Source organism: Ictidomys tridecemlineatus, chromosome 5 (genome assembly GCF_052094955.1).
Source record: "Ictidomys tridecemlineatus isolate mIctTri1 chromosome 5, mIctTri1.hap1, whole genome shotgun sequence".
In the NCBI taxonomy this organism is placed as follows: Eukaryota; Metazoa; Chordata; class Mammalia; order Rodentia; family Sciuridae; genus Ictidomys; species Ictidomys tridecemlineatus.
The window spans coordinates 44,991,769-45,017,851 of NC_135481.1; the positions used below are offsets into that span (position 1 = coordinate 44,991,769).

A 26,083-nucleotide genomic window follows, 5' to 3' on the forward strand; every position below is an offset into this window, starting at 1 on the left:
TATACATGTGTGATTGCTGTTTCTAAATTTTCTAAAGCTCAATAATTTCTCTACTCCAGAAATCAGCTTTCATCTCTTCACACCTAGTTCTTTACAGATATCATTTTTCCACAGTCCTGTGGATATTTACAATGTACCCAACTCAGCAACAGTTTTTTTGGAGCCTTATATCATAGACACTAAAAAAGCACCAACATGAATTCTGGATCTCAGGGAGCAATGCTAGGAGTTAGTGCTTTTACATATGTATACATAAAGCAGATATGTTATCATGAAAGACTAAAAAAAAAGTCCCCAGGCTTCACAAATGAGGGCTTCATTCTTCCTTCCAAAGTCAGGACAAAAATGTCATGGAAGGAGCAGGTACGATTGATTGGACTAAATGATTTTAAAACAATATCTTTATTTATTTATTTATTTTATGACATGCTAAGGATCGAATCCAGTGCTTCATATGTACTAGGAAAGTTCTCTAGCACTGAGCTATCACTGCAGCTCTGGACTAAATCACTTTTGATGATGTTTTTTCCCCTTTATAAGATGATAACACGTTCATTATGTTAAGTCATTGAAATAAATAAGTAAAAACATTCTTATAATCCTAACACCCAGAAATAATTTAAAAAATTTTAATATATATCTTTCCAAGTTCTTTTCTGTGTTTATATACATTATCATACTTGAGATTATACTATATTATGTGTATATCTATATACATACACACATACAATTTTGAAATGCACACATGTAATTTAAAATACTTTCAAGAATACTTTCAAATGCCACCAAGTTTTCCTCTATACACTTTCAACAGAAACATGTTATTCCATTGTATAACTCTAGCACAATTTATTTGACCTTAGTCTCAGCCATTAGACACATACTAAAAATTTTCCAGTATTTTGTCATTACAAATTATTTACTATAAATAGGATAGTGACAAAAATCCATACTTATTTCCTTAGGACACAAATTCCTAGAAAAATTATGCAGAGGCTGGGAATATAGCTCAGTTGGTATAGTGCTTGCCTCCCATGCACAAGCCCTGAGTTCAATCCCCAGCACCACCAAAAGAAAAAAAAAAAGAAAAAAAAATTATGCATATTTCTAAGACTTTTGATATAGTGAGGTCAAAATCCTGCTAGCTCAGCACATGACAAGCACATGACAACTTCATGAGGATTTTTGTAAAGACTCCTTTTAGAGGATATATAGTTTAGAGAGTCAAGGGCAGGCTAATCTCTCATTTGACTCAGAAACCCTAACAGAGAATAACCTATTTAACTACAGGTGCAAGTCCTGGGAAAGGTTTGATCCATTCACATTGCCCTTCTATATCTAGTGGGCAATTTATATCTTTGTCTTTTGTAAATTATTTTCTGGGTCTCTTGTCATATTTTTATGAGAAGGGATAAGTTATCTTTTTCTTATTGATTTCCAAATAGCTCAGTATCAATTATGTTGCAAATATTTTCCTCACTGTGTTATTTAGAAGTTGGCTTTAAACCATTTTTGAGATACTAAAGTTTTTCCACTATAAATTATTTTTTTTTTGCTTTAATGAATTTGAAGTTATAATTCTCACCTTTTATGGTTTCTGCTTTAGCTTGAATGCTTTGAAAGGACTTTTTACCCCAAGATCAGAAAACTATTTACCTATATTTTTTTTACATATCTTTTGTGATTTCATTCTTTGTTCTTACATCTAACTCTTGTTCTTTAAATTTTGTTTTGATCTCTGGTATATGGTAGAAGAGAAAACTGAATTTCTTCTTCTTCCCAATTACTTGAAATTACTCATTTATCTCATACTTAACACATTTATTGGGTTCATTTCTGAGATCTCCTTTCCATTTCAAGTTTTTTGGCCTATTATTCTAACGTTTCACACTTTTATTTTTACATTATACTTAAAAATATAAACAAATTATTCTTTGTTATTTTTAATCCTAATCAAGTTTTGTCCAATTATTCTCACATACAATATTTAAAATCATTTTGTCAATTTCTAAGATTGATTAAAAAATTTAACCAGTATTTCCAGTACAGAGTACATGCTACTTTTTCTTTTTATTGTAGTAAAAAACTATATACCACAGACCTATTATCTTAAGTTGTTATGTGTACAATATTGTTGTGCCAGATGTAATGGCATGCACTTGTAATTCCAGAGACTTGGGAGACAGAGGCAGGAGGATCTCAAATTTCAGGTCAGCCCAAGCAACTTTGCCAGACCCTGTCTCAAAATAAGAAATAAAAATAAAAAAGGACTAGGGATAATGTAGCTCAATGATGGAGTTCTGGCCTAGCATGCATGAGGCCCTGGCCTAGGTTCAATTGCCAATACAGGAAAATTAAAGAGAGAGAGGGAAGAAAAAAAATATTGTTATACATTTATCTCCAGAACTTTTTCATATCTTCTACAACTAAAACTTGTATTCTGATTGAACTTCAACTCCCCTTTTTTGTCTTCCCCCACCTCCTGGCAAGCATCATTTTATTTTCTATTTCTATGAGCCTAAAGTACTTTACAAACTTATATAAATGGGCCATGTAATATGTGTGATTGGAATACTTTCTACTTAGCATAAGTTCTCAAGGTTGATCCATGTTGTAGCATGTGACAGGATTTCTTTCTTTTTTGCAGTTGAAAATGTTACATTGTAAGTATTCGCCTTGGTTGCCTTTACTCATTCATCTATTAATAGACATTTAGGTTGTTTCCAAATCTTGGTCTATTGTTCCTAATGCTGCAATGACCATGAGAGTGCAAATAACTCTTGAAGATCCGGGTTTAAATTCTTTTTGATAAACACCTAAAAGTGGGATTGCTAAATCATATGGTAGTTCTATTTTTAATGTTTTGAGAAATCTTTTTACTGTTTTCCAGAATATCTACACCTCCCACCAACATTGTTCAAGTGTTCCAATTTCTCCTCATCCTTGACAACAATTATTATATGTGTGTGTGTATATGTGTTTTAATAGTGGCCATCCTAACAGGTATAAGGGGATCTTTCTGCGGTTTTGATTTGCATTTCTCTGCTGGTTAATGATGTTGAACATTTTTCCATATACCCATTGGACATGTCTGTGTCTTTTTTGTTTTTGTTTTTGCTACTTTTTATGATTCTCAGTAAAAGTATGTCAATTTTCTTCTCAAGGGTCTAAACTTTTCTGGGTAAATCTATAATACATATATTAATCATGTCATTGGGAATTTTCTCCCAAAGGATGTTTAGATTTATTTCTAAAAGGGAGAAAAAGGAAATTTATAAAAAGACTTGAGTTAAAGAGAGCATCAGAAGTGAAAACACATTAGTAAGCAAGCCTGGGGTGTGTTTGGAAAACAGCGGGTCTTGGGTTGGATCACAGAATAAGTGAAGAGTAATAAAAGTGTGGTTGTAAAAAATCAGAATTAAATTGGGGTAGAGTCTTAATTTACTTGAAAATGGGGAAGTCATTTTTTTTTTTTTTTTTTAAGCAAAAATAGTGGAATCAGAGCCACAGGTAAAGAGACTGTAGGTTGAGATGGCCTAGCCCGGCACTATATGGAGGTGGGGTGAAGAGCTGGGCAGCACTGAAATTTTCCACATGAGATAATATTAAGCCTTGGAGAGCTGAGGGAAGTAGGAAGGAAAAATATGGAAAGACACTGGAAACATCTTAGTTGAAGGACAGAGAAGAACCAAATAGGAGCATATGCCTTCACGTCTGAATGACCCAAATTCATGATATCCTTGATAGAAATAGGGAAGAAGTTTGGAGAGGGTGGAATGATCAGTCTGATTATAGACACACTGAGAACTCACTTGCAGGGGAAGTGGTAACAGGAATCATTAAAGAGCTCATGAGGGCTTTGTCTGTTGTCTGCTGTGTAAAATGTAGACCCTTCGAGAACAAGGCCTGGGATCTGTGTTCTTCTTTCCCTATGCCTAGAATACAGCTTGCATGGCTAGTTACCCAGGAGTCCCGACAACATTTTCCTCTGAGGCTTTTTCGGTTCATATTGATTACTGTATTTCTCAACAACTTAAACAACAGTCCCTCTTTCTTCTCAAAGTTAGGACTCCTTGTTTTTGGTTTAAGGAAAAGGAATATTTTCTGAGACAGGAAATTGTGTTCAGGTGGATTCTTACAGACATGTTTATTTCTAATTGCAAACACAACCCAAACAGAAAGAATGTTTTTTTTGTTTTTGTTTTCAAATTCTATGTCAATTTGCTCACAGAAGCATTAGTAGTAAAATATTGGGCTTTCTTTTACTGCATCTTATTTTCTAAATGTTGTTCTATATTGCAGAATCCAGTTTTAAAACTACGACCAGTTACTGAATGGATTTGGAGTTCACAAAGAATCTTGCAGTCTGGTTAGGAGGCACTAAGGCAACTAGGGGGTCTTTCTGAATTGCATTATACAGTGAATTGAGAGTTAGTAGGTTTGTGCTCTGTAATAACACTTCTCTTGGCTTCAGTGTTCTCATCTGAAAACCAAGGAGTATGGAGAGCTCCCAGATTCTATGTTGGACTTGAAATCCATCCATCCAACTATCCATCATCCAATTTCTGAATGCCAACAATGTGTAAAAGTTGAAACCCCACTAGTGCAGCTTCCCACATAATGCTGTTTCTTACCTGATCATAGTAACGAAGGTAATACTTCACAACATAGTCCACCAGATTAATTCCATTATCCTAGGTTTGAAAGAGAAACTCCAATGACAATCATTCATGTGAGATCTGCCATGGTATATAGTGGAGAGCTGTTACTTCTATTTGTGAGATCTGGTCTTAATTCTATTTGAGATGGGGCAGATTTTCCTCCCTCCTCTTGGTCTTATCCACTTTTTAAATGCCAGATATACAAAAAAATGACAATATACTGTCCTTTATGGAAAAAATTAAACAGATAATTTATGAGACCTCTGAGACAACAGCTAAAACAAACAAACAAACAAATTCTTGCACAGTATTTTCTGGCATAGAGCCAAGACAGAAGGGGGTGGGGAGTGCTAAAGGGAACTGTGGACTAGAACAGAAAACCATCCCTCCCTTCCCACCTTTCAAAAAATGTGTGTTCTTAATGGCGTGAAAAACAATCAGGGCCAGCTTAAAAGGAAAGCCATGCCACTTTATGACCCTGGGAGGCCAGGGCTAGCGGGCCCTCCCACAAGGCAGCCTTTGTGTCTTGTTCACAGGGGTCTAATTCTAATTTGCCTGTGAGTTTCCCCTCCTTCCACCCCCCTGCCCTCCCAAGGGACGCCTAGATATGGGCTAGCTGTTTCTAAAGAGGTCGCTCTGCAGGGGTGTGGAGCCAAGTGATAATCAGGCGCAGAGAGTTTGACAGTAGACCCCAGCCCAATTGTTGTGGGCAAAAGAATAATTTAAATGCTCAGCTCAATTGGTGATTCAATGGTGCTAGTGCTCTGCCACTCAAGATTGAGTAAATTACAAGTAGCCAACACTAAGTTCAAACAGACAACAGCCTTTGCACTCCGGCTAATTCTGTGTGCTTTTTCTCTCTTGTTACATTAGGAGTTCAATACCTTATCATGTATGTTACAGAGAGAGAGAGAGAGAGAAAAAAAAAAAAAAGATTGAGGATTGTACCATTGAAAATAGGTGTAATAGTGTACAACCAGATATATGAAAAATTTTGCTCCAAATGTGTAATATGAATCGTAATGCATTCTGCTGTCACACATAAGAAATTAAAATTAAAAAAAAAAGAAAATAGGTCTAATAAGCAAAACCTGTTTTTACTCCAAAGTCAAAAGAAAGCAGTGAGAGGGAGAAAAAAAAAAAAGCAATGCTCTCAACTAAATGATTATTATTGTTGGGAGATTAAGGATAAAAGGAACAATCTGGAATACTTTTTTTTAGTTATTAAAGGCATAGAAGGAAAATGATGGCAGATCATAGGAACTCACTATGAAAATATGAATAAATACCCGACTTTTGACGTCCTTGAGTTTGGGCAGAATTTCTAAGCTATATCCATCTGCTTGTCCCCGAGTCCTATTTCCTCCATTCATATAATTTCCAAATGCCAGAATGAGACCTAAGATGTCCTTCACACTCTTCATGTGCAGCAAACCCTGCAATGTCAAATACCAGTTATTATGGTCTGAACCCCAAATGTACTCACGTCCATTCAATATGAATATTTATTAGGAAGAACTCAATAGATTGTTTGGTGGTTTAACCCCTATAGGGTTAATGCAAAGTAAAAAAATATACTTTACTAAGGCATAGAGGTCTTTGAAATAAAGGATTAACGGCCATCATTTTCTACTCAATGAAATTATAAAATGTTCTTACTAAGGATTAAATTTTGATATTCATATTTCCATTTGAGCCAGTGTTATTTTTAATACTTACCTTAAAGTATTTAATGATTGATAAAATGGAGCTGGAATAGTTAGGCTTAACCTATGATGACTTCTGAATAGAAAGAAGTTTAATATCTTTTCAGGATCTGGTTTGGGTGTATGGATCTATATGATGAATATCGTTAAATATGTAGTAGCAAGTGTGGGTATGATCCTCAAAGGTAAGCTATAATAACACGTTTTAAGGCCATAGGTTATGTTTATTAAGTTTTTAAAATGTATGTTTATTAAGTGTTTGTTGTATGTCTATTAACTTTTACAATTTCAAGATGCTTAGAATTTTTTTCAGCTCCCTATTTCATTTGTTTTCCTTCTCCTATTTTATCATTATTATTATCATTTCCTCCACCTCCTTTTCTTCTCCAGTCTGGACCTTCTTTTCACTCCCTCCTTCTTTCACTCAGGGGCACACACATACTTGTAACTATCACATTTGCCCTTATAAAAGCACACAACATGAAGTCCAAAAGGGTTTCTACACGGCATTAGCCTTAATCTCTCCCTCTCCCGATTTCCTCCTTCATTCCCCATAAGAGTAAGGCTAGCTTTCAAACTGCACAGCAGACGTACCTTAGAAGCTCTTGTGACAATCTCTACTTTTCGGTGCAAGGAGGTGATGCCCTCAGAAAAAACAGATCTGAAGATTATGCACTGGGCACGTTCAGCAAAATTGGGGATCTGGGCTAACTCATGTAAAAATCTGTAAAAATAAAAATGAGTAATTTTGCTTTATATGTGGTCACAAGGAAAATAAGAAGAGTTGATATCAAGATCTCACATGAGAATATTCCTTATTTGACAGTTTCAGTTTAGCAATTTTAAAAGGCATCAGGTCAACTCGAAAAATTTCAAGGATATGTGTTCTGTTGTTGATGACGGGGCCACAGCCTTATAGGTTTGTATGATGGTAAATAAATATAAGGCATATAAACTACTTTAGGAACAGAAGGTTATGCATGTGTACTGAACAAGTTATCTATATCCTGCTACCAGAACCAAATTAAACCCAAATGGAAAGCTCTAGTCTTTAGTTCTTAAAAAAAAAGATTATACAATAAACTTCTTTGTAATGTAGTGCAGCATTCTCTAAAGGTATATTTTTGCAGTCTAAGCAGAGGGAAGACTTGAGGCAAATATCTATGGTTAAATGACTTAAAAAGTGAGATCGCTATTATTTTTGCTCAATTACATAAGTCTATAATTATCTAATTCTCCATATATGTGTTTATTTTTCATATCAATTTACCCACAAAGACACAGTTCCTAGCTCAGTAGTTGGAACAAAGCAGATACTCATGAAGTAGACAATTTTAAGTTTCTTTAAAAATATGGCAAGACAGATCTTAAAAGCTAAAGGTGAGTACTGACCTACACACAGTAGCTCACTGTCTGAGCAGCTGGGCACTGATGTCCTTTGCAAAATTAAGTTGGAAGAGCTACATATTCTCCAGGCCAACCACCAGAGGAAAGGGTATAAACTGAAAAGGGTGGAAACAGCTGGATATGAATTCTGAAAGGGAGAGAATCCACTAACTGACATTAATTTCGTTTTGGAATCAAAATGATGACTAACTGATATTTCTGAAAGTCTTGGTCAACTCAAAACATCATTACCTTGAAATTTTGCAATCTCTCACCAAGAATGGTTTTATAGAGGAGCAAAGTTGGAGCCTCCCTCTTTCTATACCCAAAAAAAGTTTTCTTGGCTTATATTCTGTACCTATTCAGAAATTTCTAATTATCAGGTCATGGTCTCTCCCTTTGTTAAATGGTACTGAGATGAAGCAAGTAAGATACCCAAAAGAAAACACAGCTTTGTTTTTAAGTTCTATAAGTGATTATTATGAAAATTAGATGATATAATATAAAAGTAGAAACTCAAGAATTCTGCATTGGGACAAGATGAAAAAAATTACACTGTATGTAAACTGTTTCTTCATAAATACAACATTGAATTAAACAAATGATTCATTTATCATGACTGCCACCAAGGTTATCCCTGGTTTTCACAAATATATGAGAAATAAAAAGCTCATAGGACTAGCAGCATTTGGTCTTGGGATGAGTCTTGGGGAAATTTATATAGATGCTGAAAGCTCTCTAAAGAAACTTCCCTTCATTTCTACCTGACCCCCTTTTCTCCCCACCACCACCCAAATGTGCCATGACACATCATTCCCCGAGCAGGACCCAGAAGATCCTCACAATATGTACATGTCATACTTAAAATGAACACAGCAGTGAAGTAGTTACAGCGACCACAAGAGAACACACACATCAACACCTCAGCTCACCCACAAGGATAGAAATGAAAAGCAGGCAATGACTTATTAACGGGCTCAAAGAGGACCTTCAGGACAAACAGAAGACAAGAGACGATACGCTCATTAACTTATATTACTCAAGAAAAAGAAAAATAGAATTTAGAGCATCTCCTGGACTAAACCTGACAGGGATTAGGGCTGGAACTCTGAAGACTCTCAAAGATTCCAAAAGTTTCATAGTTTTCTGTATGGTGAAGAGTCTAGAATGCATACACAGAGTTGGAGGTGGGTGGGAATTGAGGGATTTCACATTACTTTTGGCTAGAACCTTATCACTGAAAATAAGCACTAGAGCATCAGCCCTGAGAACAGTCAGCCAGTCCTTCAAGCATGTGTGATAGAATTTACAAGGTGTTAGGCACCATGCTAAGACCTGGGAACAGGATTTAACTTACACACAATTCTTTCTTGACACTCTGAGAAGTAAATCAGTGATTACTGTGGAGTGTGTCAAGTGCTCTGGATGATGGGAAGCCATCATGGGGTACTGATGTGAGTCAGAGCCCTGGAGGGTGTTGTTGGCTGGGTTTCCTGGAGCCCTGTGATGCTTGTGTGTGAGAGGAGCTGTCAGGTTGAACGCATTCTACAGGGGAGATGAGCAAAAGTCAGATGCTAACATGGGTTTTATATTCTAAATTAAGGAGTTAATTTTTTTTTATGAATGAATAAAGGGTATTAAACAGAGAAGCAATACTTCTAGATTTTGTTCTAGACAAACACCATGGCAACAGCCCAGCAGAGTGGAGATGACAGCAGATTTGAAGCTGGAAGACCTATGAGACCACTGCTACAATCTTCCAAGAGGAAAGACAAGATGGCCTGCAGAGTTGTAAAAGATGGGACAGTCTTAACGCAGCAAGACCCAACTACTCCCAAGGGATGTTGACAAGTGTCCAGGATGCCTTGTGAGTTTGGGTTTTGACATATCTCATAGAATGGGAAGATACAGAATACCGGAGAAGAAAATTTAGGAAAAAAAAAATGTGACTTTATATCATTTTCTGTTCAAAAATAGCCATGTAAATTCTTGAGGGAAAGAACCAGAATTCCTTTTGCATTTATCTTACAAAATACCAGAAGAATAGGCTATTGAAAGTAATTACCTGATAAATATCTTATTTCCCCAACTGTGTTTTATACTATACCCACAGATGCAGGGATAATAACCTTTGATGTATTTCCAGGCAGAGCCTATACCTTGAACACTGGGCCTTGGTACTTACAAATATTCATTTGACTGAATGATTTTTGAGATAGTCTAACTTTGTATTTAGGTTCCATAATAGAGAAGCCTGAAGAAGCCACAAAAGCAGGCTTAGTTTCCCAGGAAGGACTGCAACTTCAGTCTATATAAGGAAGAGAAGTTCTGTGCCTCGTGCCTGTGGGTTACACATCCACCACAGCAAGTCAGCTGGCAGTGGAAATGATACTTCATGGCCCTTTATTTTAAAGAAAATAATGTGGTTTATCATCATTCCTTAAATCTCTGAATGGTATTATCTGAAGTGCATGTGCACATAGGGCTATATACACAGTGTGATTCCAAACTGTAACCTGGGTCCTTCTAGGGAGGACAACACTAACAGATCCCAGTTTGCAGAGGTCTAAGATAGCTGTGGATCCCAGCGAAGCATCCCAACAGATATAAATGGCATCCTTATTCAAGACCAGGGTGGGTGCATCAGGCCTAGCCATTTCCCGGGGAGACTCGACTCGCCTCAGCACCACCATCTCAGTGGAGAATACAAAGGGAATCAAGGGCCATCTGTAGAGGGAGTGGCTCTCAGACAGCCAGGTCCCACGCAGACGACACCTCTGTGGGAAATGACTTTCCAAATCTGGCACTTGGGTGTAGGGGAGTTGATGAGGTGAGTGATGAGACCAGCCCTGTCGTGCTATGATTTATAGGACTGGGCACCACAGTATCCTTAGGAAACTGTAATGCTAACTATAAATGATTCATATTTTCCAGTATGTAAAACATGCTTATAGTCCACTCTCTTGGAGTTAATGGTAACTAAGTTGCCAGAGAATCAGCCTCTGGCATAAATGAAATAAATGCTAGATGGTAGAGGAGGTCTAGAGCAAAGGCTAAATTCACTCAGATCCCAGGGCCCCCACCTCTCCATGCCTCACCTTCCACCACCTGAGCCCAAGCACATTTTTTCACCAACACAACCTGATGGTCCTCTTTGCTGTCAGTAATAACTGTGAGTGTCCAGGAAGTCAGCACAATAACCATTCATAAACTTTAAAATTGTTTTTCTAGCTGGGTGCTATGGTGCATGCCTGTAATTTTAGTGAATTGGGAGGCTGACACAGGAGGATAAGTTTGAGGCCAGCCTTAGCAGCTAAGCAAGACCTTGTCTTAAAATAAAAATACAATTAAAAAAAAAAAAGAGTTGTGGGCATGTTTCAATGTAGCGGGCCTATGGTTTCAATCCCCAGTACTATAGCTAGATAGATAACTGCTCTTCTACCTAGATCATCAAATCAACAGAAAAAAAAACCAGGAATAATTAGTTGTTTGCTAATTACTTGCCACCATTATTCTACATCCTCGCAATTAGTCTGGAGAAGTAAAGCTAAAAGGCAGAAGCACAAAAGAAAAAGGGAAATTCTCCTGTGGCAGAAACACAAAGCCTCTCTCCTCAATTGCTCATTTCACCCATCACCATCCCCATAGCTTGAGCAGGTTTTGCTGAGTGGGTGAGGGGTCAGCAAATTTCAGACCATGGGTGAAAGCCAATTTGCCATGTACTTTGCTATGGCTCATGAACTAAGAATGGTTTTCATACTTTCAAATGGTTGAAAAAAGAATCAAAAGAAGCATAACATTTTATGGCACATAAAATTGATATGAAATTCAAATTTCAGTATTTCCAGAGTTATAGTTTAGAGATTAAGATTCCTCAAAAGCTCCTGTGTGAGTCAATGAAAGAAAGCTTACAGATAAAATGATCTGGTTATAAAAAGTTTAACCTAATCAGGACATTAATTCTCTGATAAGAATTAGCTGGGTGGTAACTATAGGCAGGAAGAGTGTAGCTGGAGGAGGTGGGTCTCTTTGGGCCTGCCTTTGGGGTTTATATTTTATCCCTATTGAGCAGAACTCCTCTTTCTGCTTAGTGGTGGCCACATCCTGACCTGCTTTCTTCCACCACACCCTTCTGCCATGATATTCTGACTCACCTTGAGCCCTGAGGAATGGAGTCAGCCACCCATGGACTGAGACCTCTGAAGCTGTGAGCCACAAAATAAACTTTTCCTCCTCTAAAATTGTCCTTGTCATGTCTTTTGGTCACAGCAGCGAAAAAGCTGACTAAATAAAATACCTGAGTAAAATTTTGGGGGGGGGGCATGTCTTCTGCATATGTATTGTCTATGGTTGCTTCTGTACTACAATGGCTGACTTGAGTAGCTGTGACAGAGTCCTTGATGCACAAAGCCTAAAATACTTACTATCTGGTCCGTCACTGGAAAGTTTGCCAACTCCAGGGTTAGAACTGAGTTCCACTACACAACTTGGCGTAACTAACCCTACCCCAAATTGTTGATAAGCCCTATGGTTCCCAAATGCCACCCCTCCATTTCCATTATCAGTCACTTCGCTTTCAGTCATCAGCACCTTAATAGGAATTCATTTATATAACATATGAGGAAACATGTCTTGGGAATGAGCCACAGAATCAGCTGGGGCGGGAGCTGGTAAAGAGGGTGGCTCTGGTCAGTGGAGCAGAAGGGCAGTGGAATCCTATTTGAGCCAATTTGTAGTATTCTTAGGCTTTGTGAACTAGTTTTAGAGCAAGGGGTATTGTCAAAAACTCCATGTGAGAAGAACTAATCCAAGGTTCTTAAAACATCAGGAAGGTTGTCAGTAACTGAACAAACCTAGGCATCTTTCCCTACCCACAAACCTACTTGTTAGAGGTATTTTTAATGGGCCTAGAATGTCCAGGTATTCACTGGGAGTGGAATATCCTAGGGGACCCATGAACAAGGCAGGGAGGCTTCAGCAGAAGCCACAGAAACTTGGATGTCTGTGGTTCTGTGCTAAATCTGATAACTCCAATTCCTTTCTGCTTTTAAATTGGATTATTCCCTTTCTGGTTTGCTTTCTGTACTTGCCTTGCTTCTAGGTTGAGAGGGCTAGCCTGAATTGGACATGAAACATTCAAGATAACAACAGGCATGATGGCCCCTGTCCACTCAAAATCAGGTCTAAGGCCCCTTAAAGGGTGTTTGGGCCCATAGGCTGCAGAACCCCAGGAACCAGTCTATGGCTTGCAGACACGAAGAGCCCAGCCAAGAACTCAGTTATGCACCAGAGTTCTGGGTTTCAAAGAATTTGGAATGACATCCCAAAGAACAGAGAAGCATCTCAAGTGAGTGAAGAATAAGCCCACAGAGAATGAGGATGGGAAAGTAGCATTGAATTTGGGCAGAACAAGTGGAGAAGTTTGGGGGAAATCTGGAACATTAAAGTTATATTTACCGAATATGACATTTAAGAAAATCAATTTGAATTCTGGGACTCCAATATCCTTTTCACTCTATTGGCAAAATCTTAAATGAAGTAATTCCTTCTTGCTTCCTCAGTTACCCTTTTGGCTAAAATGTTTAGTCTAGAAGGAATTAAAAAGTTGCTAGACCAAGCAAGGGGAGTCATGTGGGGTGGGAGCATGGTGTGAAATACACTGCATCCAGCAGCACAAAGCTCAGTGCTGCTCTTCCCGGCAGCCGGGTCACCCTGTTGTACGCAATAGGTCACAGGAAGGACGGTGTTGTAACTCAGCTCACTGCACAATTTAGACTTGATTATTCAGAATGGGGAGGCAAGGAGTGAGAAACTACAGTTTATCTTTTGTACTAACAGAAAACTGTTTTAGTGTCCTTACTGTTCAGGTTTGTCCAGCAGCTTTAATTCTTCTTCTTTGGATGTCTCGTAGTATTTTCTTATTTTAACCAATTCATCTTCTTGGCCTCTCTGTAGTGAAACAGAAAACAAAACAAAACTAAATGAATAATGAGAAATCCATCTACAGCAATAGGTTTCAAAGTGTGGTCCCCGGACCTGCAGTATCAGCATTAGCTCCTGGATTCTGTATGTATCAAGCCCCTTCTCCCACAAGACTCCCCTTTCTTGGTCTAGAAACTTTTCATTTCTTTTTAGATGAAACATTTTAACCAAAAGGGTAACTGAGGAAGGAAGAAGGCATGAATCCTTTAAGGTTTTGTTGATGTTGATGCTGCTGTTGTCCACTGTTAGAAATCCAAATTGTTGGCACCACCACCCCAAACATAAGAAACTCCAAAGTCCAGTAAACCCTCCAGGTGATTTTGATGGATGTTAACATTCAGAATCACTGGCAAATGCAAATTGTCATAACCAGTACACTCAGCCTGAAACAGAAATCAGGACATTAGTTTGCTACCTTCGATTCCCTATAAGTAGATAAAGGGCAAGTCGTCCTTCATATTTGTTTATATCCTCTTGGAACAGCTCTAACTTCCAGAGGCTTTCCACTCCATTATGTGAAGTCAGCACCCCTTTTTCTGAATTTCGTAAGTACTGTGTCTACAACTTTTTTTTTATATTTAATCACACACTTTCTCCATTTATCCAACTATTTCAGTTGTGTATGGCTTGTCTCTATTGTGTGCTAACAAGTACCATCCATGTGCAAAGTCCTGAGCCCAAAGTAACAACAAAAAGCTTTTGGAAGGTACCTTGCTTTTGACAAAGTTCTTTAACATCAATTAAGGTATCCTCATTTCACAAGTATCCACTGAGGCTCACATTAAGCTAGCAGTAAAGGGCTTTTGATTTGAAATCCTTCCTTCTACTATAACACGCTGACCTCCAGGTACTCAAGAAATGCAGGATTAATTCCCCATGGTCTGGTATTTGTGTGCCTTTGGGTTTATTAATGAAAGTTTTATTGACAAAAAACATGAGAACTTCCCACCAGGTTATACTAAATAGCTTCTGATGTATACAAAGGATGTGAAATGAGCAGGGAATTGGCAATCCCACCAGGCCTATAATATTAAACTATGGAAATTTTCTTTAAGAGATTTAAGGTCCCAGGGGACATAAATATTAAAATGAATCATCTTTTGAGCTGAGTGTTCACAACATACTTTGGAGTCTCAGGCAGCTCCCTGGGAAATACCATTACTTAAGAGAATCTCATTCAATTTATATATCTTTTTTTGTTTGTTTGTTTGTTTGTTTGTTTTTGCATTCTAACAGTCAGTGAACATCTTGTTTAGATTAAAAAGAAAAGAAAGAGCAATAATTACATCAATTCAAATTCATGGGGATTCTGACTCTCCAATATCATCTTTCCTGCACATTCTGCTGGTTATTTCCGCATATAACTCAAATTGAAAGAACTAATGTGTGTATAGTGCGGTTTTACTTTCAAGAAACATTGTATTTCTATATATATTAAATTATTACTTGGTCCCCCCCCAAAAAATTCAGGTAGAATCCTACCTACAATCTCTTCTACCGATGATCAAACAGTAACTGGCCACTTAAATAACTGGTAGAAAGTTACTCAGCAAGCACTGGTAGAGGTGTACCTCAAACCTAGACTTTCTGACTCTCAATTCAAGACACATCCTCCTCGGCATACTGAACTGATCCCCACATTCACTGCCATCAGCCTGTGTGGACTAGGTAAGCATCCAAGCAGGCATTAGCAGTCCTATTCCTCAAAGGAAGACTTGGGTGTATGCCTACATCATGTGGTCGGCCTCCCTGCCCTCACTCTGCTATCAAGCAATATGGTTGGATTCCAGGGCACATATGTGGTCTCCACCTTGAACCTTTCTGCTTTGCAAAGTGCAGTGAGATCTACCAACCCAGATCCCACAGTGGGAGTTACGTTCCTTTCGTGTCTGCTCCCACTCCAGCTTGCATCCCTATGCCATTATTAAACTCTTCCATGCTAGGTCAAAGTTCTTATGACCAAAGAACATGAATGGCTTAGAGATTTTCAGCGTTGAAAGAAAATATGAAAATTCCAGCTTTGTCTATCTTTGACACTCACGTTTTCATATAAGGCTGCTAGGGTCTCCAGATCAACCACAGAATCATCCACGTTAAAAATGGCTGCCAAAAAGAGAAAAAGAAAAAGGTAAGAAATTTATTTGATCTCAATACCAATATTCACTCCATGCCCAGCTTCCAAGCACCTTAATATTGTTCTTTCTTACACGGGTTGCATCTTTCAACTTGTTTCTGCCCCCCCTTCCTTTATCACCAGGGGGCTCAAATGAAAAAAAACAAAAATGGTTCCTATCCCTCGCCCTGCCTTGTTTGATTCCTCAGGCTTTTTGTCCTTTCTGTAGTTTAATTTAGGCTCCACAGGAGAAGTGTTTGTGCTTTAAAACTAAATCAGTTTGTAGGTTTGAAGCACAATTTTAAATCTTTCTTCCCGGCTGGTAATTGAAGAGATTTAGCACCTAATGCACCAGAACTGACTCTTGCCCATTACCATAAAGGGAGAGAGAAAAAAGACAATGTTGGCAAATTAAATGAATTCAGGCATGTGATTTCAGGCACCTTTCCACAGCCACTGCAAACATCTTGTTTGGATTAAAAAGACAAGAAAGAGCAATAATTGCATCAATGGCAAATTAAGATTATAGAAACCTCCCCTGAGCCAGTTTTAAGGTAAGGTCCTATGGTTTCATTGGGATTCTACTTGTTGTTTGTATCTTAAATGAATCATTTAGCAGTTAACTAATATGCTTATTATTTCATTTGGAGAGGTTCCTTCCTGCATATGCAGGGATACAGACATGGAGATTTTAAAACCTTAATGGATTTGGCTATCAAAGTGTTTGAAATTGGCAGGCCCACATCTTTAAATAATTATTCAAAACTAATAAGGTTTGTTCCCCTCAACCCTAGCTCCCTTCCCTGACTTTACATTGTGAAATTAACCAGCACGCTAGTAAATTTTCTCCGTGGCAGGCTAATTAATTTTATTAAACCAACCAGTGATATTTAGAATGCCTTAAAATTTTGCTTGTCAACCATTATTCTGTTCATTTCTATTACACCATGTTTTCGGAGAAGGTAGGGATCAAGGTAAAGGGCAGGTTGCCTTTGAATTATTTTACAATTGTATGAACCCCTTCATACAATTTTAACAAAATTAATTAACTGAGCTAAGATCATGTTACTTCACAAAATACTGAGAAATATACTTAAAGATTCTTTCACAGGCCATTATCTCTGACTTAGTTGTTAAACAGCAAGCTACTCCTAGATATGTGGATGGTGAGAAGAGAGGAGAAGATGTGTTTGTGACAAAATCAGTCATCTCAGACTCCACCAAGACCAAGGAAAGTATATTTCCAAAAGGCCAATATTACACCATAAAAGAAAAATGGAGTTTGAGGAAAGAAAGAGTTTATGCTCTTAGGACTGAGTATTTTGTGTGTGGAAATCAACTGAATTCACTAATATATTGGATAGGCCTGTTGAAATGTCTGAGCTTTTAATAAAAAATAAAGAAAAACAAGACAAGAATTATGCCATTTCCAATATTCCACAAAATTCAGTCAGCAAGAATACATAAGAAAAGGTAAGTAAAATACTAGAAATAATTTGTCAGAAATGTTTGCTTCTAAAATAATCACACTTCCCAGGTATTATGAACTACATGCTTAATTTAAGTAATATGGTCTCATGAGAATGATCTTTTCTTTCCCTTCGTGAGCAAGTACTTGATCTTAAAAAGTTTATCCACCTTGATCCCAGATACATAGTTCAAAGGATTATATTCCAGGGTGCCAGGAAGCAAAATGAAAATACTAGAGATTGGGACCAGAAATAAGCCTGGACTCTGCAGATGTTTATGCATCCATTCACCCATCCAGCCTTCACATTGAGAGTTGTTGAATGTACACTAAGTTCCAGAAACTGCTCTCTCAAATGCTTTGACATGTAATTCAGAGGTGTATAAGACATTCAAAGTACTTGATTTCATGAAATTGATATCCTAAGATTGGGGACGGACACTAAACAAGTAAACACATAATTTCCAATAACAATATACCTTAAAGAAAGTGGACTAGAGAAATGTGCAACACTACATAGAATGTACAAAAGGAAGGCTTCTTGCAGTAGGTAACACAAAAGACTGCAGAGGTCAGTTTTGTAAATATCTAGGTAAAGAATCTGCCAGGAAGAGGTAACAGCAAAAGCAAGTTCCTATTTTTGAAGAAGGAACACATTTAAGGTACAAAGAAAGACCGAGATGACTCAGGTTGGGGATGTAGCTCAGAGGTATAGGGCTTGCTCAGCACACATGAGGCCCTGTGTTTGATAACTAGCAATGCAAAAAAAACAAACAATAAAAAAAAAACAGACTCATGAACAGAGAAAAATTTACTACATGATGCTGTTCCTGACATGTCATGTTAAATTGTCTGGACTTCACCATATTTGTAAAATGCATACAGTAAACTTACTGAAAATACAAAGTGACCTCATATATATGCTTGGCATAGCACATAGAGCAAGGCATGAGTGACTATTATGATTTCAAATATACACATTGTTAATGTGTTTTAATGTTAGTAAATGCCTTATCTCCTTTATCATCTGGAAAGATTTAGACAAAAAAAAACTACAACTACTAGTATTTATATATTTATAATATAAAATCCAATTTCCCATAATTCTTGGATGTTTCAAAAAGAAGTGGTCCTTTAAGACCTCAGACAAGACCCAACTTTAGACAAGACCCAATTTATTAATAGGACAGGAATAGGTACAAATATCTCTAAATTATAAAACCCAGATGTATCAAAGGTCTTAAAGGAAATATAAGATACTTCTGGATCTGAAAAAATTAATTTAATTTTTATCTTGAATCCATCTTTCCTACCAATCCATCTTTCATTGTATCACTAGAGTTAACTTTTTAAAACATGAGATTTGAAGTTTTATTTTGATGTTTAAAACACCCTAGATGTCACTCCTTTAAATACTTGGTGAAGTTCAAACTCCTTGGCCTGACCCCAAACTGCATTTCCAATCTTCTCTTCTACTATTTCCACGCTCCTTAGGCCCCAGCTACATTGTGCAACTCCCCATTCCTGAACATGCCCTGCCTTTCTCCCTTTCCACACCTCATCTTCCAGGGCTTAGAGGTCAAAGGTTTGCTGCCCTGGAAGGACACCCCTTGACCTTCAGACCATTAACTCCTCCATCTTTTCCTCTGCCATGGCAGCTCACCCGTATTTTACACAGGGTGAAGACAGTGATTTTAAGAATCAGTATCACAGTAACAGTCTCCTTCCTCCACCAGATGGTGAGAGCTTGTAGTCAGAGAAAGCTACCTTATGCACCTGGATGACTACAGATCCCACCGTAGTACCTGGGTGACTCCAACTCCCACTGAAGTGCAATAGATACAAAATAAACTTTGGTGGGTGTGATGTGTACCCCAAGATCTCCAAAGGGTGAGTCTTTCAGGTAGATGTGAGAAACAGTTTCTTGATACAGAGGACATAAGGTCTTACAGAAAAAGAACACAGAGACTTTGCAGGTAGATAAGATTTTAACAGATGAAAGTATTAAATTATGGGGCAAGGTTTTTATTTGAATTAAGGATGTTTATTCCTTCTCGATGTGTTCCTGTTCAAAACTTTAGGCTTAGTCAGTAGAGTTGCATAGTCATATTCTCCACTCACACATTCAGTGTGGATACCCGGGTTGCCTGAATATAGTATAATAAAAATATTTTAGTTTAATAAATAAATTTTCTCTTTATTAAAGAATGAATCAAGGAAAATATCTTTCCCATCATTCTAACCTTCAAAAAATATTGTAAATAGCAATATCAGCTTAGGGGGGAAAGGTTAAGAGTAAATTGGTAGATTCCCTCAGGCAGTCACTTGAAACACCCATTGCTAATCATCATTAATTCAGTCACACTCATTCAAGCAGTGACAATTTGTAAATTTACAGTAAGTGCCCATCAACATCACTGGAAGACTGTCATACATTCCATGTGAAAGAAGGAGATACAAACAGGCTGATGGAATCTTCTGGCAATGGCTGGAATTTTGGCTTCAAGAGAGTAAATTAAAAGGACTAGGGAGATAGCCTCCAAACATAGTTTGAGACAAGAAATTGTAGAATTTTGAAAGACATGATGAAAAGCCTGTAATGTGCTTGATATACTTCAGAGAGTTTTTGAGCACTTTTGAGCTGGGAAGTGCGTTAAACAGTTATATTATTCAGGGAAAATCAGATTTTTGGGAAGATCCGCTTGGAACCTATTGCTATGGTCAAGAGCTAGCAAAAACCTGAAAGTGATGACAGAAGGGCAAGGCAAAGGAGATACACTGTGGAATACTCTATAGGAATATCACTAAATGGCACAGGGGCTTTCAGGCTCAAATCAGGGGAAGAGCTCTGTGCCTCACCCACAGAAGCAGGTGGAGGAACATAAGAGCAGATGTGAGTTTTCTTCCTCCCTTTCTAGGGAGGAAGGAGGCAATAGAGGAAAGGGAATTGGTAAAGGAAAGAGTAGCAAAGGGATTAATTTAGGATTAAGGCCAAGTTTTCATAGAGGTTTCTTCTCTTCCATATACAGATCTTAAAAATAAAATTTAAAAAGTACAATAAAATTCAAAGGTGGAAGCAGCAATATCAAGTGATTGATCACCTGGTTGAGCCCAGGAGCTCAGGGAAATGAAACTGTTTCTATTGTTTCTATCTTGCATAGTATCCAAGGAAGATTAGAATAATGGCATAGATCTAAAAAATAAAACTTCATAAGTCCTAAGACTCCTGGGAGAATTGTCTTACATGTACATAATTGCAGTTCCTTTTCATCTAATGTAGTTTTAGGTCCCTAAGGGGCCAGTATCCATACCTGACAATTCTATCCTAAAATACTGTGAGAATGTATGTGAGAAACAATAAATGCTCTCTGATTTAAGTCATTCTTTAAAGTCCTTACCATTAAACTTATAAGCGATTACATAAACCAATTAATTATCATCACAATGTGGAAAGAAATCTTTGATTAAAATATTTTTAGAGTTGCATATGATCAGATAGCTCTCTCCATTTTATATTATAAAAATACACTCTTGTCTCTTTTACACACAGCACACAATTCATATCTTTCATTCCAAAAACAGAATCTACAAATATTCACCTACACAATTCTAAAGCAAGCCCTAAAAGCCTTGATACAGTAATTCAAAGTAATCCTAGCTTTTGCTCCACAGTACAGGGCTCATTATTCCTACACTTCTGCAGATGGTGTCAGAAAGGTGAAGTGTCAAATCCACAAAAGGGAGACCCCAACAACTCATTGCCACTGCAATATCAATCATTCCTGGTAGGTTTTACTTTTATCTCCCTCCCTCCTTAGTTGTCCCCGCTCACACTGTCAGTTCAGTTAGAATATTTCACCTACACCTCACAATATGTCGAAAGGAAGTAGACACACGCTGTGAAAAGCTGGTAATTTTATTGGGGTCCTTTACCTTTAAAAATCTGTTACTTGGTCAAGTCTGGTTTCTGGGTTTCTTTTTTGCAGGGAAATTGAGGCAAACATTTTTATGTGGTCCTCTGGTGCCTGCTCTGTACTACAAGAATTATATACACAAGGATCATTAGAGTAGTGTTTCGCCCATTAAGATATAATAACCGTCAGCAGGGACAAAAAGCAGATCAGTATCACAAATTCAAACTAACAGGCACACATAAAAACTATGTGCCTGCTTTAGGCACATGCGCAGGGTCAGGGTCTCACACAATAGGTAAATTCCCTCTCCAGCTCAGAGCTGGCTTTTCACAAGGGTACGTGGGAAGAGCAACAGGAATTCTTTTAGCCCTCCAGCTATTTTTTAACTCTGAACACTTTTCTATCTCCAAGTGTACCACGTTCAGATAAACAAAAAATGTGCTTGCTTCTAATTATTAAAAAAAATACAAATTATTAAAAAAAAAAAACAAGCAAAGTCACTTAGGACATTGTTCTTTTAGAGGAAAAAAGCCACCTTTTAGGTGGCAAAGGAGGGAGACCAGGGTAGAGAAGATGCACATCTTAGCCTGTTTGAATTAGCCAAGAGAAATCTGACATGTGGAAGATCTCACAGGATTGGGTTGGTTGGTTCATCAGGTTTTGGCCAATATTGATTTTAAGAATAACTCTGATACAACCCATTTATTATTTTTTTGTATTCCCTTAGGTAGCTAACACGATTGCCTTGCACAAACTAGTGTGGAATAATTCTTGTAAATGGGTTCAATCTATTTCCAGCCCAACAAAGCAAAGGCTAATAGGATTATTTGACTCTACTGATGAAAATTATTTGTTGACAATGTTCACTTCCAATTAGCCAATGTAAAATTTAAATGTTTATCCAAATTACAGACATTTTTTAAGGCCTCAATAAAAAGCTCAATTGCTAAGGAAAAGAAAACAGAATGAGGTAAGTAACACAAGACAGTTTTTTTAAATCCTGTATAACCTATCCCCCAAAACTCTAACAAACTTACTGTCCCAACTTCTACCAAGAAAAAAGAAAGAAAACACGGGGTTCATGAAAGGAGGCAATGATACAATCTGAAAGTTGAAGAGAAAGGGATCTGGAACATCTTTCCACAGTCTCAATACCCAACAATGAGCCCATCACTCAGAAGGAAGACCAAATCCAAGATAAAAGTACAAAACATGAAAGGCCGGGCAGGTAGAGAGAGATGCAAAGAGGCCATCGGACAGGACTTGCTCTCAGAAGTGCTCTGAGACCACAGCTCTTTATAGTAATCCCAAATCCCCCAGAACCTCTCTTCAGTATGTCTTCATTTTCCCCAACTGGCACTATGATCTACCTGTGATAGGTGCCAGGCTCACCTGTGCAGACAAAGATGTACAAGAACTTTTGCTGGATGCCAGTATCCAAATGAAATGCTCGAGGGACCAGTTAGGAAGCAGCTCAAAGGAACCTCTGTCCACCATATTAGAAGGATTAATAATTAATTGCTATTAGCTATTACAAGCATGCCAAAACCCAGGGAAGCAAAAGCATACAGAAAAATGAAAGAGCACAAACAAAAGTTGCTTCCAGAAACACAGAGAATAAAAAATATCAAGGGAACATAGTTTCTAACCTTAACTACACTGTTATATGACTAAGTAGAGACCTTAATTCAGGTATCCATGGAATGAAAGGTGAATGTAAAAAGATAAAAAAGGGAGCTGTTCAGAGGTGGAAAAAAATGACACTTACCTCATAAAACTCCTATAAACAAGGGGCACTTAGCTAATCTATTCCAAATTCTCAAAATCACTCAATCTCACTGAGCAAAAATCCTAATTCTCGCTTAAGTCTAGGCACGTACTATACCTGAAGGTGGCCATGGAGCCACTTTACAGTTACAATTAAAATTGCTCATGGTTCAAACCTTAAAAAAGTGCACAGAGCATAGAATTCACAAAACTTCCTCTCCCCTATCCCCTCTGATCTCTGAAGGCCAATGGAATGAGAAATGTTCGGTTTAAGTGGCTTCTGTTCTTCCATTAGTTCTGGTTCTTTTAAGCTGAAATTACATTCCAGGAAGATTGGATGGTCTCAGCCAGATGCCTGAAGGTAAAGTACAAAGAAATGCCACCCTCTGCTTGTTGGTCTCAGCTCTGCAAGTTAAGGAATGTATAATGGTTTAGAAAGAGGTGGGTGGAGTCCTGCTGCTCAGGTGTTTTAGAGAGGAAGAAAAAGGAAATGATAGAGCTACTATTTATGTTTATTTTATTAAAAAATTTATATATATATATATAGTGAGTTGATTGACACTGGCCCCTTCACTGAGTGACATGATGATGTCACTTAGTAACCTCCTTCATGTATGACATCCACTCTTCCTTTGTTTTTGACTTGAGGGGGAAATTAAAGTAAGTTTTTTGATCCTAAACTCGGCTTTCAGCCGAATTTCACAAAATAAATAAGCTGAAGTCAAGATTCCTGAAAAAAAAAAAAACAACTATAGACTTATGTCTATCAAAATAAGAAAATGATAGAATAGAAGATGGTGAGTGTAAGCTCTTTGTCAGACACAGAACAGAGTAAAAGTAAGGATGGTCATAGTAGATCTGCCAAGAAGTGGAGCTCTGTGAACATTAATTAAAAAAATTATCAAGAAGACTATCTAAAATGTGTGTTTAGATTCACAATTGTCAACAATGAGCCTTGTCCTAATTGTGTTAGGTTAATGAGAACCTGAAACCATCAAAATTAGCAAGGCATTTAAAAGTATTATTGATCTCATTTTAATTCAGATTTCCCTGTTTTAAAATGAGCATGTAAATTTTGTAATGCATTTATGTAACATACATATTTTAAAAAACATATCTTGAAAACCATGCTCTAAAACTTTTTACTGGTAGGGTACACTATAAAAAATTTTGGAAGTGAAATGCCTTTTGAGTAGTAACTTCTCTAGGCTAGAGTGAGATTTTCCTCAGGAAAGTCCTAAATAAATTGTGGTCAATTTCAGATGTCTGACCAAATCTATTATGTTTTAGACAGCTCCCATAAACCTGGACATAAGATTTTTAGATATTATTAAGGCCAAAGCAGATAAGGTCCAGAGGGCATTCTCAGATCTGGATTTTGGTCTCATGAACATAAAATAACCAATCAGTATCCCTTTTTTGTACTGAGATTCCTCAACAGAAAGATAGGTTATGATGCAGCTGAATGCTCAGGCTGAGACTCTGGACTGGTAGGAACTAAAGTAAAAAATGTTTTATTTTGATGTTAGATTAAATATTATAAATATGAATTCTGAGTGTACGGGAAATTCCAGACGAATGCCAGGAGGTTTCTGGCACTTAGTGTGTGGCAATGCATATGGAGGTTTATATCAAAAATAGTCAACAGCAATTTTCCATATCCCCTGGGACAGAATTAGAGGAAATCACTAATGTGGAATGAAAACACTCATTTTCAATCATGATAGGCAGTTGCTGTGTCCACAGATGACAAATGTTTTTAAATATAAGTCATCCCATCTAGCAGATGGAACACCAGCAGTCACTTATTTGGAATTTGTCCCGGTTCTGTGGGCAGGATGGTCAGCCTCCTGGAACCATTCTCTCCAACAACCAAGGCTTTCCTTTGGTGATTCAGAGTTTTAAATTTCAGGCAGTATATGAGGATTTGGCTTTGTTCTGAAAGATGTCAAACATCTCTTATCCACCTACTGCCAGACATGTCTCCAGTCATTAAACTACTTTTGCTCTACATTTCTGCTTTTCAAGTTTTGGTACCATTATGCACACTCTTGCTGAATCCAAAATCTAAGGGTGCTGGCTGAATTTCTTCTTCATCACTCTCTGCAATACATTTCTATAGATGCAGTCTTAGTTCTGGCCTTTATCACTTATCATCTGAACAGTTGCAAACTCTTTCTAGCAGACTTATCCTCCTTTAATTTCATTTTTGTTTATTCATCCAACAGGCACTTAGATTAGCACTTGTATACTGGAATCAAGTGCAAGGTGCTGGGGACATATCAATAAGCAGTCTCCATCTTGTTCTGGTAGTTGATGTAAATAAGAAGATAAGCAGATACTTGAATACAACATTAAGTATGGAGAAAGTGGGAGAATTAATTTAGGATCAGTTCTATTAGGAAGCAAGGATCTGAGAAGGCCTTTTTGAGGTGACATTTAAGCTGAAACCTACATTAAAGAAAAAAGCTAACTGTACCAAGCATTCCAGATAGAGACAATGTGCTATGCATTCAAAGATACAAAAGGAGGGAAGAACTTGGCCTTTTCAAGGAATCAAAGATGATCACTGTGGCTAGCTAGAAGTGCAGTGAGCAGGAAGGCTAGAGGAGCAAAGAGAAGTTACGAGATACAGAGCACATAGGGTCTTCAAGGTCAGTCCCAGACACCACTGCACTCACAATCAGACAGCACTGTTCCCCTTAAAGATCTTTTCTCTGGCATTGATGCAATAAGGTCCAGACATCATGTGATGACATTCTGGGCCCTTCCTGTTTTGGATGCTGCTTGTGTTTCCAGCCTTAGCCCTGAAACAAACCACATTCTTATGCATTCTGTACATGTAAGTTGTGTCCCCTTTTGCAAGTCTTATTTCCTGTTCTTTCCTCAAGGCGGAGAGCTCTGTCTCTGTGTATAACAACTCATCCTCTAAGACTCATCTAAAGTTGTACAGGAAGAGTAAAGATATTTCTGTTATTTCATAGCCCACTTTACTGCAGTCTTGGCTGCTCGTACATCCCTCCCACCATACTGTGAGCTCTCCAAAATGTTATAGTTAAAATTTTAAATGTTGTTGAAATCATGGT

The 26,083-nt window shown here is 37.6% G+C and overlaps 1 protein-coding gene across 17 annotated transcripts in view; it reads right to left on the reverse strand.

Annotated features, from left to right (window-relative positions):
* Positions 1-26,083, reverse strand: part of Fmn1 (formin 1) — a 395,944-nt gene that overhangs the window by 123,590 nt on the left and 246,271 nt on the right. For 16 of the 17 annotated variants that reach the window (XM_078049877.1, XM_078049880.1, XM_013363695.4 and 13 more), the window contains 5 exons: positions 15,777-15,838; positions 13,614-13,702; positions 6,962-7,091; positions 5,951-6,097; positions 4,635-4,694 (listed from right to left, as the gene is read on the reverse strand). In XM_078049877.1, coding sequence (XP_077906003.1) covers positions 4,635-4,694; positions 5,951-6,097; positions 6,962-7,091; positions 13,614-13,702; positions 15,777-15,838 — 488 coding nt within the window. Of the gene's footprint in view, positions 1-4,634; positions 4,695-5,950; positions 6,098-6,961; positions 7,092-13,613; positions 13,703-15,776; positions 15,839-26,083 lie in introns of those variants that run through there. The other variant, XR_013438865.1, reaches the window with a different exon arrangement.